This window comes from Thalassophryne amazonica, chromosome 2 (assembly GCF_902500255.1).
Source record: "Thalassophryne amazonica chromosome 2, fThaAma1.1, whole genome shotgun sequence".
Taxonomy (NCBI): domain Eukaryota; kingdom Metazoa; phylum Chordata; class Actinopteri; order Batrachoidiformes; family Batrachoididae; genus Thalassophryne; species Thalassophryne amazonica.
In genome coordinates this window covers 141095257-141111654 of record NC_047104.1, presented here as the reverse complement: position 1 = coordinate 141111654, position 16398 = coordinate 141095257, and the positions used below count along the sequence as shown (strand labels likewise).

General features: G+C 39.2%; 1 protein-coding gene across 1 annotated transcript in view; it reads right to left on the bottom strand.

Moving 5' to 3' along the window:
• Positions 1-9995: 9995 nt before the first annotated feature.
• LOC117531818 (very long-chain acyl-CoA synthetase-like) overlaps positions 9996-16398 on the bottom strand; it is a 35326-nt gene continuing 28923 nt past the window's right edge. Inside the window, exons 9-10 of the mRNA XM_034194974.1 lie at positions 13897-14027; positions 9996-10892 (exon numbers count right to left, since the gene is read on the bottom strand). Of these exons, the coding sequence (XP_034050865.1) occupies positions 10719-10892; positions 13897-14027 (305 nt within the window). The 3' untranslated portion in view covers positions 9996-10718. The remainder of the gene's footprint in view (positions 10893-13896; positions 14028-16398) is intronic.

The following is a 16398-nucleotide window of genomic DNA, read 5'->3' as shown; positions in this document are numbered from 1 at the left end:
TCATCATATCAGCCAGCTCTCTCCCTTTACCAGTCATACTACCAACATTCAAGGTCCCCACTCTCATTTCCACCCTTCTAGTTTTCTTCTTCTCCCGCTGTTTGTGGAACCGTTCTCCTCCTCTTCTTCGTCGTCTTCGCCCAGGGAATCCCAAAGTGCCGCAGTATATTCCCAAGGGGTGCTACATAAAGGGAAAAAAGCAGGGGGCCTTAAACGGATCACTGTGGAACCCCAAACTTCATGTCCCTATGATCAGAGGAGGTGCCATTACACAATACACAGTAAGAACTGTGTACCTGTGTAACTGTGAAGAGTCCATTTCTCGCAAAAGGTCATTCACTACGAGGTCTGTCCAAAAAGTATCAGACCTTTTTATTTTTTTCAAAAACCATATGGATTTGAATCATGTGTGCTTGCATGAGCCAACCTTGAACCTTCATGCGCATGCGTGATTTTTTTCACGCCCGTCGGTTGCATCATTCGCCTGTGAGCAGGCTTTGTGTGAGCACCGGTCCTCCCCTCTCGTTGGATTTTCATTACGAGGTGGAACGATTTGGAGCTTTGCTGCATCAAATTTTCCAGAAACTGTGAGAGACAGCCAGGTGGAAACCATTCGGAAGATTCAGACGGCTTTTGGTGACGATCCTATGGGCATCACACAGATTAAGGAGTGTTACAACCGGTTTAAAGACGGCGCACAATGGCGGAGGATGCGCCACGCTCCGAGCGGCCATCGACAGGCTGAAATGACCAGATCATTTCCAAAGTGAACGCTGTGTTGATCCGGGACGTCATCTGACTACCAGAGAAATTGCAGAAGAGGTGTACATCAGCACTTTTTCGGCGCATTCCACTGTTACAGGAGATTTTGTAATGAAAGACGTGCGGAAGTTGGAAGTCTCACAAGACATGTTGTGACATGTCCAGCTCTTACACAATTCCTCGGATACTCACTCGACTGAAAAGCCACCAAAAGCCGTTTGAATCTTCCGAATGGTTTCCACCTGGCTGTCTCTCACAGTTTCTGGAAAAATTTGATTCAGCGCTGCTCCAATCGTTCAGACATTTTCCTCAAAATGAAAATCCAACGAGGGGGGAGGACCAGTGCTCACTCAAAGCCTACTCACAGGGGAATGACGCAACCGACAGGCGTGAAAAAACTCACGCATGCACACGAAGGTTCAAGGTTGGCTCATGCAAGCACACCATAAGGTTTTTGAAAAAAATAAAAAGGTCTGATACTTTTTGGACAGACCTCGTACTTTAGTAAGTGCTGTCTCTGTGGAGTGATATTTTCTAAAAGCACACTGCAGTGGCTCAAAAAGATTATTCTCAGTAAGGTAGTCCACGAGCTGTCGCGAAACCACTTTTTCCAGGATTTTAGAACAAAATGATAGATTTTTTTTTTTTAAACTTTATTTTTATTTTTAACTATTGAACAATTTTCCTGTATATGTAACAAATGAAAATGGAACAATGGTATTAACAAGCAGACATCTTGAGGAGAAAAAAAAAGAGAAAATAAAGTTGAGCATCAACTATATGAACATATGGTAATAATGTATAACACACTATACAGTACGTCATCTTTTAAAGGTTCAGTGATCGAGTGAATCGTTCCCATTTCTCCCAATATCTGTTACATTTTTTGACAGACAATCTCAGTGAAAAAGTCATCCTCTCCATATCTTGAATTTCATTAATCACATTAACCCAATCATGAAGTGAAGGTACATCTTTACTCAACCATTTCCTAGTAATCGCTTTTTTTGCTCCAGCTAGCAAGATAGACAAAAGATATTTTTGTGATTTCGGCAATTCACAAGAGATATATCCCAAAAACATTTCAATAAATCCATTTGACACAGTTAATCCAATAATGTTTTGAATTGTTGTTATCACCGTTGTCCACTATGGTACGATCTTCACACAGTCCCAGAATATGTGAAAATGTCCTGCATTAGTATGTCCACATTCTCTCCAACAATAGGCTTTTACGGGATCATTACACTGCTTACTTTTGATATGTGGTGTGACAAAAAAACGTGTTACAGTCTTCCATGCAAATTCCCTCCAAAAACCAGAACAGGTAGTAATCGTAACAGTTTTACATATACCAAGCCACTCTTTCTCTGTTATTGTGATATTGGCTTCATTTTCCCATGCTTCTTTAATATACATAGTAGAATTATTCTTAAGTACTTGTACACCTTTATACACTATTGTTATTTGTTTCTTTGGTGCGTTTCCTTTACAAGCCGCAAGGAAATGCTTTACCAAGTCCTTGTCTTCTCCTTCATATTTAATTTTCTTATTAAAGTAATGTCTTAGTTGAAAATATCTAAAAAGGTCATGTCTATTCAGATTATGTTTATCTAAAAGCTCCGAGAAACCTTTCAGTGTGCCTTTTGTTGTTATGACCCAATAGCTCGTTATACCCTCCTGTGGCCATTGTTGAAACCTGCTATCAATTTTGGCTGGCAGAAATTTGGAATCATAAGCTGGCCAACGTAATATCTTAGCTTTGAGTTCAACGTTCTTGTTTTTAAGTATTTTAATCCATTCGTTCATTGGAGATTTTATCCAAGGAGGGATCAAACAAGATTCTGAGTATGTTTTCAATAGTGGTTTGTCACCAACCATAGCTTGTAGTGGTATATCAAAATATTTTTGGTCTGTCTTTTTCCATTTAGCTTCATATCTAAGGTCACACCAATTCAACAATATTCGTATTTGCGCAGCTTTATTGTAACTTTCTAAACATGGTAAGGCTAAGCCACCCTGTTCTTTCTGTAATTGTAAAGTCTGAAGTCGTATTCTTGATTTTTTGTTTCCCCATATGAAGTTTGATAACATTTTGTTCCACTCCTTAAATTGTGTGGAAGTTATTTCAATTGGCAACGCTTGAAATAAGTAAAGGAATCTTGGTAATAAATTCATTTTAACTGTCTCAATCCTATCGTGCATATTCATTGGTTTTGATGCCCATCGTTGTAGGTCTACTTTAATATTGGCTGTGTGTTTTCTATAATTTTCATCATAAAGTGAAGATATATCCTTTGGTATCGATATTCCAAGGTACTTAATGATGTTGCCTTTCCAATTGATATTTATCTCTTTAGAAATTTCTATGGGTGGTTGATAATTAAAGGTAATAATTTGTGTTTTCTGTAAATTTAATTTATACCCGGAGTATGAACTGTATTCAGACATTAGTGTCAACAGATTGGATAAACTGGTCGTCGGATTGGTTAATGTTAAGAGGATGTCATCTGCATATAAACAAATTTTGTATGTAGTGTCTCCTATTTCGATGCCTGAGATATCTTTATGTTCTCTGATAGCCTGAGCCAAGGGTTCAATAAAAAGTGCAAATAGACTAGCGCTAAGGGGGCAGCCTTGACGACAGCCCCTTTCCAAATATACATTGTCTGAAAGATCCCCATTTATCTTAATTCTGGCCGAAGGTAGTTCATATAATGATTTCAAACAGTTAATTATATTTGTGTTGAAACCAAATCTATTAAGGGTTAGGTAAAGATATTCCCAACTGACAGAGTCAAATGCTTTTTCAGCATCGAAACTAACTGCAACAGATTCTAATCCTTTCATGTTATAGATGAGGTGAAGAGCACGTCTAATATTATCGTGTGTTTGTCTGCCATGTACAAAACCACACTGATCAGCGTCCGTCAGTTCTGGAATCAGAACTTCGAGTCTTTTAGCCAATATTGTCGCAAATATGCGGTAATCAATGTTTAAAACGGATATTGGTCGATAAGAACCGCATTGTGTTTTGTCTTTACCAGGTTTGTGAATCACAGATATAACTGCTCTTCTCCAAGATGGTGGAATCTTTCCACCTTTTAGAATATAATTAAAACATTTTTTGAGAGAAGGAGTTATTTGATCTCTGAAGTATTTATACCATTCTGCTGGGTAACCATCTTCTCCAGCCATTTTATTTCCTTTTAATTTAGAAATAACTTTATTGATTTCTTCCTCTGTTATTTCACTATTTAAAGCGGCATTTTGTTCAGTTCCTATAGATGGTAAATCCAGCTGTGAAAGAAAACAATTTATAAATTGTGGGTTCTGTAGGTGTGGCTGAGTATACAGCTGTTGGTAGTATGCCACAAAAGACTTTTGAATACTCTTCAATTCATAGCACATTTTATTATCTGTAGGGTTCCTCACCCCATTCACAAATCTATCCGTCTGTTGTTTACGTATTCTCCATGCAAGAAGTTTCTTTGATTTTGGGCCGTTTTCATAATAACTTTGTTTCATAAATTTGACTTTCTTTTCTATTTGGTCCTCATATAATTTGTTCAAACTATGTCTTGTTTCATCAATCCTTTTTAAAATGGCGTTGTCTTTATTTTGGGTATGTTCAATTTCTAATTTTTCCAGTTTGTCGAGTGTTTTTCTGATACTACATTCTTTTTCTTTTTTCTTTAATGAGGACCACATAATTAATTTACCCCTTAGCACTGCCTTTAAGGCATCCCATACAATGCTGGGAGAGGTCTCTTCATTGTTATTATGGTCCATGTAATCTTTAAACTCTCTTTTCATAAAATCGAAGAATTTTCCGTCTTTAAGGAGGCTCGTATTAAACCTCCATAGGGATTCTTTTCTGTCATTGTCTAAATGGAGTGTCAAACAGACTTCTGCATGGTCAGATACGTCTCTAACTCCTATGGTACATTTTATTATTCTGTGTCTATCCGACGTTGACATAAAAAAATAATCCAGTCTTGAGTGTATTTGATGAGAGTGTGAGTAAAATGTGTAACTTTTTCCAGAAGGATATAGATTTCTCCATACATCCATTAACCCTAATTCATTAAGCATTTTTTTAATAAGGTTTGTTTCGGTTTGGAGCTTATTGTTTTTACTAGAGGAATCGATATAGGGGTTGAGACAAATGTTCCAATCCCCCGCACATATAAGTACTCCAGATGTTTCTGTCGCAATGAGGTCAAATATTTTCTTAATTTTATTCTTGTCTTTTCCTGGTGGTCTATATACGTTCAATAATGTTACTTCTTTGTTATCTATATGACCTTTTACTAGTATGTAACATCCATCTTTATCACTTATCTGTGTGGTACATTGAAAAAGTACTCTATTTGGTATTAAAATGGCTACTCCTCTTGAACGTCCTTTGTTGACAGAAGAATAATACATGTTGTTAAAGCCCATTTTACGTATTTTCTCATGTTCCGTGGCCGAAAGGTGCGTCTCTTGCCAAAATATAATATCGTATCTTTCTCTTTTCATTTTTGCAATCATTTTGCTTCTTTTAATAGGGCTATGTAGGCCGTTTACATTAAGAGTGACGACTGTATATTTCTGTTTATCTAACATTGCCAAAATATAAATTATATCCTAATAGATGCTCCAAGTAACACAAAAGGGTCTGCTTAAAAAGAAAAAGAATGAAAAAAGAAAACATACGAACATTGAACAAATGTGACTTCCATTGGTGAGGGAAAAGTCCACCTTCAATGTTGAGAGGGAGTTTCCTATAAAAATAGGGGAACCCTCTCTGTGCTGTCCCTCCGCTCCTCTTGTCCATTGTGACAGCAAAAGGTGAGGAAGCTCTTTCTCCAACGGTCCGTCAATCGTCTTTAGAACTCGCTTTACAGTTCAGCTGTACTATTCTTCTTTACGTAGATCGATGCTTTAGACTGTGTTCCGTTTAAATGCGCTCAATCTTTCTTGGATACTCTTCATCAGCTCTCCTTTGCTCTGCTTCTTTGTCATTCGCATGAACTTGGGTCGCTTTGCTCCGGTAGGCGGTGCAACTGTCTCATCCGTTATATTTTCTGATCGTGATGGCAAAATCCCTCTTCTCTCCAGGTCCTTTGAAGCATCCTCCACATTGTTGTAAATAGCGCTGTCTCACGCCATGCAAGGTGGAACACCTCTAATTTAGAACTACACCATTTCTGTTCCAAACCTCGAGCCTTCTGCCTAAGGTCACGCAAGTAAGCCCGCCATCGGGCCCATGCATCATCGGAGGCTTCCACTAGGCCCGCAGTGGCATTGTTAGAGGCCAACATCAGACCTGCGCATCATCAGAGGCTGCCACCAGGTTCATGGCACCATCGGAGGCCGCCACCAGGCACGCAGCATCGCGTGAGGCCGCCACCAGGCACGTGGCGTCGTCTGAGGCCGCCACCAGGCACGTGGCATCATCTGAGGCTGCCACCCGGCACGTGGCATCATCTGAGGCTGCCACCAGGCACGTGGCATCGTCTGAGGCCACCACCAAGCATGTAGCAACAGCTAGCTCTAACTAGCCCCGCAGCTACCAGCTAGCCGATGGAGCTAGCCACTGACAAAATGCCACCCAAACAGAGAAACACTGAGGAGGAGTCTGTGTCTTTGACTCAGGTAAATGAATTGCTGCATCAACAGAAGGACATGTTTACTGCTCTGTTACAGCAGCAGCAGCAAATGTTGGATGAATTTGTTAAAGTTATCATGGACTCAACCAACACCAGAGTTGATGCTTTAACTAAAGAATTTCAAGACTTGAAAGCCAGCATCCAATACACTCAGAAGGATGTAGATGATGTTAAAATCAATCAAGCCAAACAGTCTGAACATCTTAAGATAACTGAAAATGAAATGGTTAAAATGAGCTAGAGTCAACAGGTCATTCTTGACAAGCAGGATTACCTAGAAGGTCAATCTAGGTGAAATAACATTGTCACCGAAGACATCCCTGAATCGCAGGGTGAATCCTGGATGGATTCAGAGGAAAAAAGTAAGAGACATTTTTAAGCAGTAACTGCAGTTATATTCAAGATCACTTACCAACACGAATCAGAAATGATGTGATGAAATTTAATATTGAAGTGTTATGGCTGCAAGTTTATTTACCTCACCGTAAGCTGATTTTGCTGGGTTGCTGTTACCGACCACCAAATGCTAATTGTGCATATTTAGATATAATCTGTGAAATGTTGGACACCTATACTGCTGTGGGTCAGGATACGTACCTTATGGGTGATTTCAACATCGACTCGTTTGCTAAAAACTGCCATTTAAAAATAAGTTGTTTACTGTTACTTCTACATGTGGATTTACTCAGGTTATTAATCAACCTACAAGAATACATGTAAAGAATGATGGTGACAGAATATCAACATGTATTGATCACATTTTTACCAATTCTCCTGAGTGGTGTCGTAAAGTAATTTCTGTTCCCATTGGCTGTAGTGATCATAACCTGATCATAAGTGTATTAGCCACGATGGTAGGTAGAGCTGGACCCACAGTAATATTCAAGAGGTCATACAAAATGTTTAATAATGAGAAATTTGTTGATGATGTGAAGGCCATTCGTTGGTCTGAGGTTTTATCTATTCAGAATCCTGATATTGCACTTGCAAGATTTAATACCTTATTCCTGCCGTTTGTTGAAATTCATGCTCCTTTGAAGAAGTTTATTGTCAGGAACATCGTCACACCCTGGTTGGATGATAAAATTAAAGACTATAAAAATGAGAGATCAGATGAAAAAGATGGCGATAGTAACAGAAAATAAATTTGACTGGGACCTTTATCGTAAAATGAGGAACTCTATCACCAAACTTAATAGAAAGAAAAAGAACATTTTTTTGAGGATCGAGTTCAGAAAGCAGGAACTGATAAATTAAGTGCTGAACTACATTTAAATTCATAATGACACTGATGGGCACATCTGAGCCCTGTGTAGAGTTCCCGTGTAGAGTTTGCATGTTCTCCCCGTGTTTGTGTGGGTTCTGTCATGTTGAATGTATTTAATTTAATAATCATGTGTAAGTACAGTAGTGATATTTATAAAATTCTGTTGCTCAGCTCTCTCAAATTTAACAGTTTCTCTTCTAGACCGCTCCAAACCTTTGCACTAAGGTTTGTAAAAATTTGTGAATTGGGTGTTAACAATTCAAGAAACAGAAAAGGGTGAAAAAAAACAACTTCATTCACACAGATATAAATACAGACCATAATATGTGCAATAATGGAAGCAGCGATTCTTACTTTTTATTTTTTTTTACAATAAGTGTAAAGTAGTAAAATCATACATGCAGAAATTACATCAATCCGTCTGTTGCATCTTTCACCCAAAGTATGCGAAATATAGGTGTCATTAGCACTTTATACACGATGTGCAGATTTTCTCTGTATATTAGACAAAGTTTGTACATTCCTATAAAATTATTTGTCATTGAACAGTCTGTCAATAAAATGATGCAACTTTTGACATATTACAGATTTTTGATGAGTATTTTCTTCTCTGGTTCATCATTTGAGAGCGAAAAAGTGTATCTTCCATTTCAAAGTGACATCTGGCAGTCGCGAATGTTAGTAATTCCATAGAAGTAGAGAGATGGAATGTCAACTTCTGATCTCGGGGACTGAGGTTGTGCCTCGCATGCGCGAGAGGAGTTTGGGTTCTTTATTTCGTTCACAGGAATTAGAAACTCCAATATTCTGCTGGGAATCAACGATATCAAACATCACAAAATAAGGTTAAAAGTTCTGATAAATTATTCTGAATATTTTACTGAGTCTTACATTTTGTAGCTGCCCCGATTATCGCTCACAAAGTCACACTGCTCTCAAAATGAAAATGCTTAGTCGGTGCCACACTGTTATTGCTGTGAAGGTTTGGAAACAACCAGTTAGGTTGAAATATCAAGATATAACCCACGTATCCCACACGTTAGGAACTATTCAGATAAAATATATCTTATATAAAATATAGATCTTGCAGTCGATTAGCAACAAGGCAAGTTTTAAAAGACAGTTAAAGTTAAGTTTATTCAGTCAGCTAAGGGAAGCTGATCACACAAGATTTTTATTTATTTTTATTTTTTGAATGTGATTTATGGTCCAAAAGACGAGCTTATCTTCTAGTTCATTATTGTCTTGTCCAAAACGTGGTGCTAAATTTGTTGTCTACACTTCTACAGTGATACAGTTGCTATTTATTTCAGTTTATTGAGATCTTATTGTTCTCTGTTCAATTTGTACTTATTTTATTTTATTGATATCCCAGTGTAAATTATTGCTACTTACACTGATTGATGAGATTATGTCTTTGTAATCTTTAGAAGTTTAATCGAGCTCCTCAGTGTTGTCAAGTTTTAGCCTCACATGGATCACAATGCAAATAAGTGTTTGTTTTATTGTGTCATCTGTGTATCATTGATATATTCACCTTTCTGTGTTTATATTGATTTTACAAAATTAATTAAATCAATACGGATGATTTTTGTTTTACTCTAAATACTATTTTATCTGAGGGAACAAGGCCGTCCACGTTGCCAGATTGAGAACTGCTCAACTCAGCATCCGAGAGTCAGCTGGTGGTCTCCTCTCACCTGCGTCATCCTGTCAGCCACAGTCTGGTAGAATGCCACCTGTAAGGCCTCACGGTTGATCCCAGATATCCTGGACATCATGACGCAAGAACTCAAGATGCTTCTCTAGCAATGTGCACAGTTCCGAAACGACATCATGTCAATATAAATCATGTAATATCATACAAACCCGCTGAGCTTGCTGGTGATTCTTTCACACTTTTGACAGCTTGATAGAAGCTGAAGGCAGGTGTCAGGTCCTGCATGATGCGTCTCATATTTTCTTTGATTTTTGTGGACTGAAATAAATGATGCATATTTTATCGTATTGACTTCTGGAACATTACCAGGATCTTCTATCTATCTATCTATCTATCTATCTATCTATCTATCTATCTATCTATCTATCTATCTATCTATCTATCTATCTATCTATCTATCTGTCTGTCTGTCTGTCTGTCTGTCTGTCTGTCTGTCTGTCTGTCTGTCTGTCTGTCTGTCTGTCTGTCTATCTATCTATCTATCTATCTATCTATCTATCTATCTATCTATCTATCTATCTATCTATCTACCTACCTACCTACCTACCTACCTACCTATCTATCTACCTATCTATCTACCTATCTATCTATTTATTTATTTCCAGGTGTAATTTGTTTTTTCCCAAAATAGAGTTTATTTATGTTTGAGAGGTCACTCTCACATTTTTGAGGAGCAAATATGCAGATTTGACTCAAGAAAATATTTTATATTTAGTTGTAACTTTGTGTAACAGCCTCCCTCATCATGTGGTAAATGCTCCAAGTGTTATTACTTCAAAGGAATTCTATGATTATTTTATGGTGTTTGATTTTTAATGATTGACAATTTTATTATGGTGTTTGATGACTTTTACTGTGCTATTCATGAGTTTTATATGGTTATATTTGAGTTTTACTATGATGCTTTTTAAATGACAAATGATGTGTGCTTTTGTTGTATTTTTATACATATTTTTTGAATAATTAATAATCACTGACCGTGATTTTCTGACAGATTTTGACAGTCTGCATGCTCTTATCCATAATATGAAATTTTTGTCCTGAATACGATTTAAAATCAACAAGAACTTCATTCAAGCTACACTTTGAACATACTTTGAGGGGATAAGTTGCTGAAGTCACTGCAGAAAATGCAAAAAAAAAAAAAAAAAAAAACCACGCAGAAAATGTGTTTTGCTGGCAGACGACCGGAAGTAAATTACCCCAACTCTCACAGCTGAGTGGCTGAAATCTCAGGGTCGCAAGCTCACAAACAGAACTCAATGGAACGAGATCTTGAGTTGGCATTCCATCTCTCTACTTCTATGGTAATTCAGAGTCTGATGGTGTTGTTGTTGATGGCATTAAATATCTCCTGGGTCATGGGTACATAGCACTGGTTTTCCTCCAGGTAGAACATATGATCCTTGATGACTGCTGGGTTGAAGCCCTCCTCTGCAAGCTTTACCTTTATGTGCTTAAAGGTGGCATTCACTGCCACCACATCCTGCCAAAGAGGATTTGATATTTAATAATACATTCTAGTTCATATTTGCTTCATTTGAATGAGGACCTCAAAATACATGTGAGCGATGATAAAGAAACCTGGAGGGATACCCACAACTGAGGCCCTGGTACTTACCCATGAGGTCACTGAAGTTCAAACATCACACTTTTTGTTTAAAAAGAAGTAATGAAATAACAGTCTAAAAATAATGCGCTTTGTGGGGTAAATGTATTGAACAATGGCAAAATAAGTGATTGCTGATCATCGTTGTTGCTTTATTGGGGGGGGGGGGGGGGGGGTGAATGATCTTGACATTACCAAAAAACAATCTTTGATTTTGTTGCCAAACCAGATGAGTAACTTATGTTTCCATGATGAACAGGGCCATTTAGCATAAAGGACATGTCTTCCTTCTGTTAATTATCATATAATTATCTATTTAACATCATAGTTTGCATACATGTCACTAAACTAAAGGATGAAATGGCAGCGGGTCAGACTGTGAAAAATTTGACTACAGTAATTTTGGACAAGTTGCATGAAAGCTTGGATGCATTTCCATGATTATAGATACTGTACATTTGCTTGTTCAATGGCCAGACAGCTGAATGCACAGAGTATGCAGCATCGTGATACAGATAACTGCAAAATAGAGTACTACTCAAAGGTTCAGTTCATTCATCTCCATCCTGAGACATCAGTGAATGAATTATGAACAGCTTCAGTGTATACATAATGATGTGGTAATAAAGCCTCCTATAGCATTTGAATAAATTATGTCAGACTTTGCAAACTAAGATGGGAAATACGTTTGACGAAGGTGAGCACTCTAGTTAATGAATGGGGCAGGCCTGCAGGCACTGGTCTGGCCTGACACGCAAAGGTGTTCTGTAAGAAGCAGGGGAACGATAAAATACTTATGTGGACTGAGTGCTCACTTTCTGCTGAGTAAAAGAATATTTTATATTAAGTTTCCTAAATGGCAGATTTGAAAAAAGAGCTTTTCTGTTGCTGACTCTGCTGGTGGTCACATGTAGTGTGAGCACAAACAACAAAATCCTCACTATTTTGCTTTATTGGAATGCACCATATGGACTGTGCACATCCATGCACTCGAGCCTTTTACCTTCTGTAAAACAACCCAGAGAAATACTTCAAATGACCTCAGATTATATTCAATCTTGTGTAAACACAAATGTCTGTGTCAAAAGTTTCTCACCATTTATCACAACATGAAGGTGCTTTATGCATCTGAAAAACATACTGTGCATCTTTGGCTCACATACTTTGTGCATGCAAAATAGTCCACAGCTCTATATGCAAATAACCCCCCACTGCAATCCAAACATACAGGTGGACAGATCACCTGCTTTTCCCAATGAGCACATACTGCCATGTCTCATGCAGCTGTAAGCCACCAATTCAGGACCTGATGACGCCTCCATAAATACTGAGGAAATACAGATGCTAGGCATGTCAGTGAAGGGCTATATACACCACAGGGTGGGGAGTGGTGGATTGCGTCGAAAGGTTCACAGGTTTACTCCGTTTGCTGTCGTCTTGTTTTCTGGTTGCTCCCATTAGGGGTCGCCACAGTAGATCATCCAGCTCACCCTGTCTTCTGTATCTTCCTCTGTCACACCTGTCACAGGCATGTTCTCCCTCAGCACATCCATGATTCTTTTTGACTTTCCTATTCTCCTCTGCCCTGGCATGTCTAGTCTACATCGTCCTTCTTTCAGTATACCAAGCATCCTGCACATGTCCAAACCATCTCAATTTTGTCTCCTGTCCCTTCTGCCTGTGCTCTTGCTGTAAAATGCCTGTTTCTAACCCTGTCCATCACACCCAGTAACAATCTGTCTTCAGCTTGACCTCCTCCAGCAGTGCCTCCTCCTGTTTTGTCAGCTGCATCATTCAACAACACTACCACGCTGTAAAATTTCCTTTTCAGGTACTCTTCTATCACAAATCAATCCCTCACTCCACCCTGCCTGATCTCTCTTTGCCTCACCTTTCTACCACACTCTCCAATTTGTACAATTCATCCCATGGATTAAAATTCATTCACATTCACTACCTCTACTCCTTATGACTTCACCACTCCATCACCCTCTCTGTCACTCATGCACATGTACCCCATCTAACCCTCCTGACTTTTTGTGTGTTTTTACCAGGGGTTTCTGGAGATGTCCAAGTTGGCTGAGACACAGGTTACATCCAGAACATGCCAGAAGTATTATATATCTTATCTGGCCAAGAAACACCAGGGGATTATCCAGGAGGAATTCAAGGATGTTGCCTGTGAGAGTTACATGTGAACTCCTTTGGTTTTCCAGATGCCAGTGTAACCTGCCCCTGTCATGATTCATGTTTTATCACGTCTCTGGTTGTTTAGTTTCTGATCTTTGATTAAGCTTTTCTAGTGCTGTTTCATGTGTGTTTTTATTTAGAAGTGTTTTCCTGTACTTTGTAATTCCTAGTGAATCATGTTAGTGTCTCTTGCACTTTTATTCTGGTAAATTACGCCTTGTGTATTTCATCGCCTTTACTTCCTGTTTCTGGTTTCACGTGCATGCTCATTTTTCTGATAATTGAGTCACGTACTATTTACATATCACAGCCTTTCTATGCTTGCTCTTTCATGTTATTCTTCTGTGTTTGATTTCACTTTCTGACCCACGCTGCCTTCCTGTGTGTACCAAGCATAGCCTGTTTCTCTGTTAACCAGACTGCTAACTACCTTGTAGACACTGTTACTTTTTGGGCTGCCCTCCTGCTGTCAGAACCTTTGCTCTAACTAAGCTCTCTGTTTCCACCTGGACTACTTTGGTGAAAGGACTCTTGCTCCTGTGTATCTTGGCTTGTCTTTTACATCAGTATGGTTCTCTTCTCAAAAATCTTTGATTGTGCCATACCTGTTAGAGGTCCAAGATATTTGAGAAATGGATGGATGGATGGCTTGTGTGTATACTACTTGCAACCTCAGAAACACCTAGTTTACCTGTATGCGAATGAATCTTGGTCTTGCGTAGCGAGGCAGGTACATTTTGACATGCTCGTATGTAGCTTTGCTGTCAAAGTCCATGTTTTCCTTCAGTTTAAGTGCTGCCATTCCGATTCTTCCCTCATATCCTAATAAAAGGTAAAGTGCAAACATATCAGGACCTATGCTACAAAAATGTTTTGTTTCTTATCACAACAGTTATAGAAGACTTTTAAATGCACATCTTTCTCAAAGATTAGTCCACGGGCCACTGGCGGTTTGTGAATGACCCCTTGGGTATATTGGTAAAGTAATTCAATAAGAATCAGCCTGATTGTTGTGGGTCGGTCTGGTGGTGTTTTTTGTCTGCCTCCTGTGTGGCATGTGTGGGTGTGGGTGTTCTCCTGTCCAACTTTTTTATGTACGTCCCCTTCTGCTGTCAGTAGTGTGCTTGTGTGTGTCTGTGGACACGCCCCTGGTGTGAGTAAGGTGTGTCTCCGGTTCTTGTCTGGGTAGGTGTGTTGTCTGCTCACTGTCATCCATGTGTGTTGTGTCTGGTGTGTGTAGATGTGGGTGTGTGCTCCCAATTGGTGTTGGAGTTGTACGTGTGCGTGTCGGTCCTCTGTTATGGTCTCTTCCCCATGTCCGTGTGATCAGGCTGTGGTCTGTCATTCATGGCAGCCCCAGTCTGTGTTTGTAGTCTGTCTGTCTGTCCATCTGTCTTGTTCTCTGTCCGAGAAGTGTCCCACTTCGCGTGGGTACTTTGGTCTCTTAGTTCCTCATTTTGATCTGTTATATTTTGGGCTTTGGTTCATGGCTTCTTTGTGATCGTCTTGTATTATTATTATCATCAATGTTTCGTGCTTTTCGTTAGTGTTTACCTACGAGGTTGTCTTTCATTAAAAAAATCTCCTTTAACAGTGGAATATCCGGATAAAATGCTGAAACCGACTTCTTCTGAAACTTCTCTGTTCTCTCACGACGTCCTGGATCAATAGAACCTGAAATGTGGAGGTTTTAAGCTTGAAACAGGCTGATGACGGCGCCTGAGAGCGCTGCGCGATGTCTCGTACCGTGGGAAGTCCTTAAAGCGACAGTATCACCTCAAAATCTCTCATCAGCCGTTAAAATTTTCACCGAAAATCAGCTTAAGTTTTCAAACCGTGTCCACTTCGATGTGTCTCACAGGTTTAGAAAAAATTTTGATCAAACAAAGCGCCAGTCTCTCAGCAACTTCTCAGACAAAGGAATTCCGACGAGGGGCTGGACGACTCCTCCCACAAGGAGTGCTCACAGGCGAATGACGTCACCGACAGGCGTGGAAAAACTCACGCATGCGCACGAGGGTTCAAGCATGTCTGAAGTAAAAACATATGAATGAAATCCATATAGTTTTTGAAAAAAATAAAAAGGACCTATACTTTATTGACAGACCTCGTATGTTGATTTCTCTTTATCTGTGGTGTTGGTTGGTTTTTGTTTATTATTTTTACTACACACCCGTTGTTGCCCATTTCTTGATCTGTCTGCTGTTATTATCGGTTTATTTTTCTCAGTGTATTCTGTTTTTCACGTAAGTCTGTTAGTTCCACCTTCCTTTTTTCTACACACCTGTTGTCCAAGTCTTTATAAGTCACTCGTTTTCTGTTCAGGTGCTGGTCTGTTGTATTGTTGTGGTTAGCCTTACTAGTATTTGTCGTCCTCTTGTTGCCCCTGATTTGTAAGTATTTATGGCATCATCGCCCTCAATTTATTTCAATTTCAATTTATTTTTATTTCTTTAGCGCCAAATCACAACAGAGTTGCCTCAAGGCGCTTCACACAAGTAAGGTCGAACCTTACTAACCCCTAGAGCAACAGTGGTAAAGAAAAACTCCCTCTGAGGAAGAAACCTCAAGCAGACCAGACTCAAAGGGGTGACCTTCTGCTTGGGTCATGCTACAGACATAAATTGCAGAACAATCCACAAAACGAATATACAGGAAATGCTGTTGGTGCACGGGACAGGAGGGTCGCCAGCACAAATACAACTCCCACCTCGGGATGGAGCTGCACCTTAAATAGAGAGAAAAAACAAAAATCCCTCTGTGGGATTTTTGTATTTGTGTTCGTTCGTTACACCTGGGTCCCTCACTGTTGTTTCCCATCATCTCCATATGGTGTGTTCTATGTTTCCTTCGATGACTAAAGCACTTTCATTTTTGCATTTATACTCCAGAGTCCTGGCTGCCTGCTTTTGGGGTTCAGATTGACTTTGTTTCTGGCTCCCAAACATAACACTGATGAAGCTATTTTTGATTAGTCAATTAAACTTCATTCACTTAAAAGGTGCACATTCTCTCCTTTTCATCTGCAAGGTACAGCAGTTTGCTGATGCAGGGATCAACACACAGTGTTGTGTCTTATTAAGAAATACATAAACACAGTCATTCACTTTAAATATGTAATATGTCTCTTTCTGATCATCAACAGTGTGCATCTGTCTCATTGTTTATCTGTTCTGCTTCGCATACAGACCAT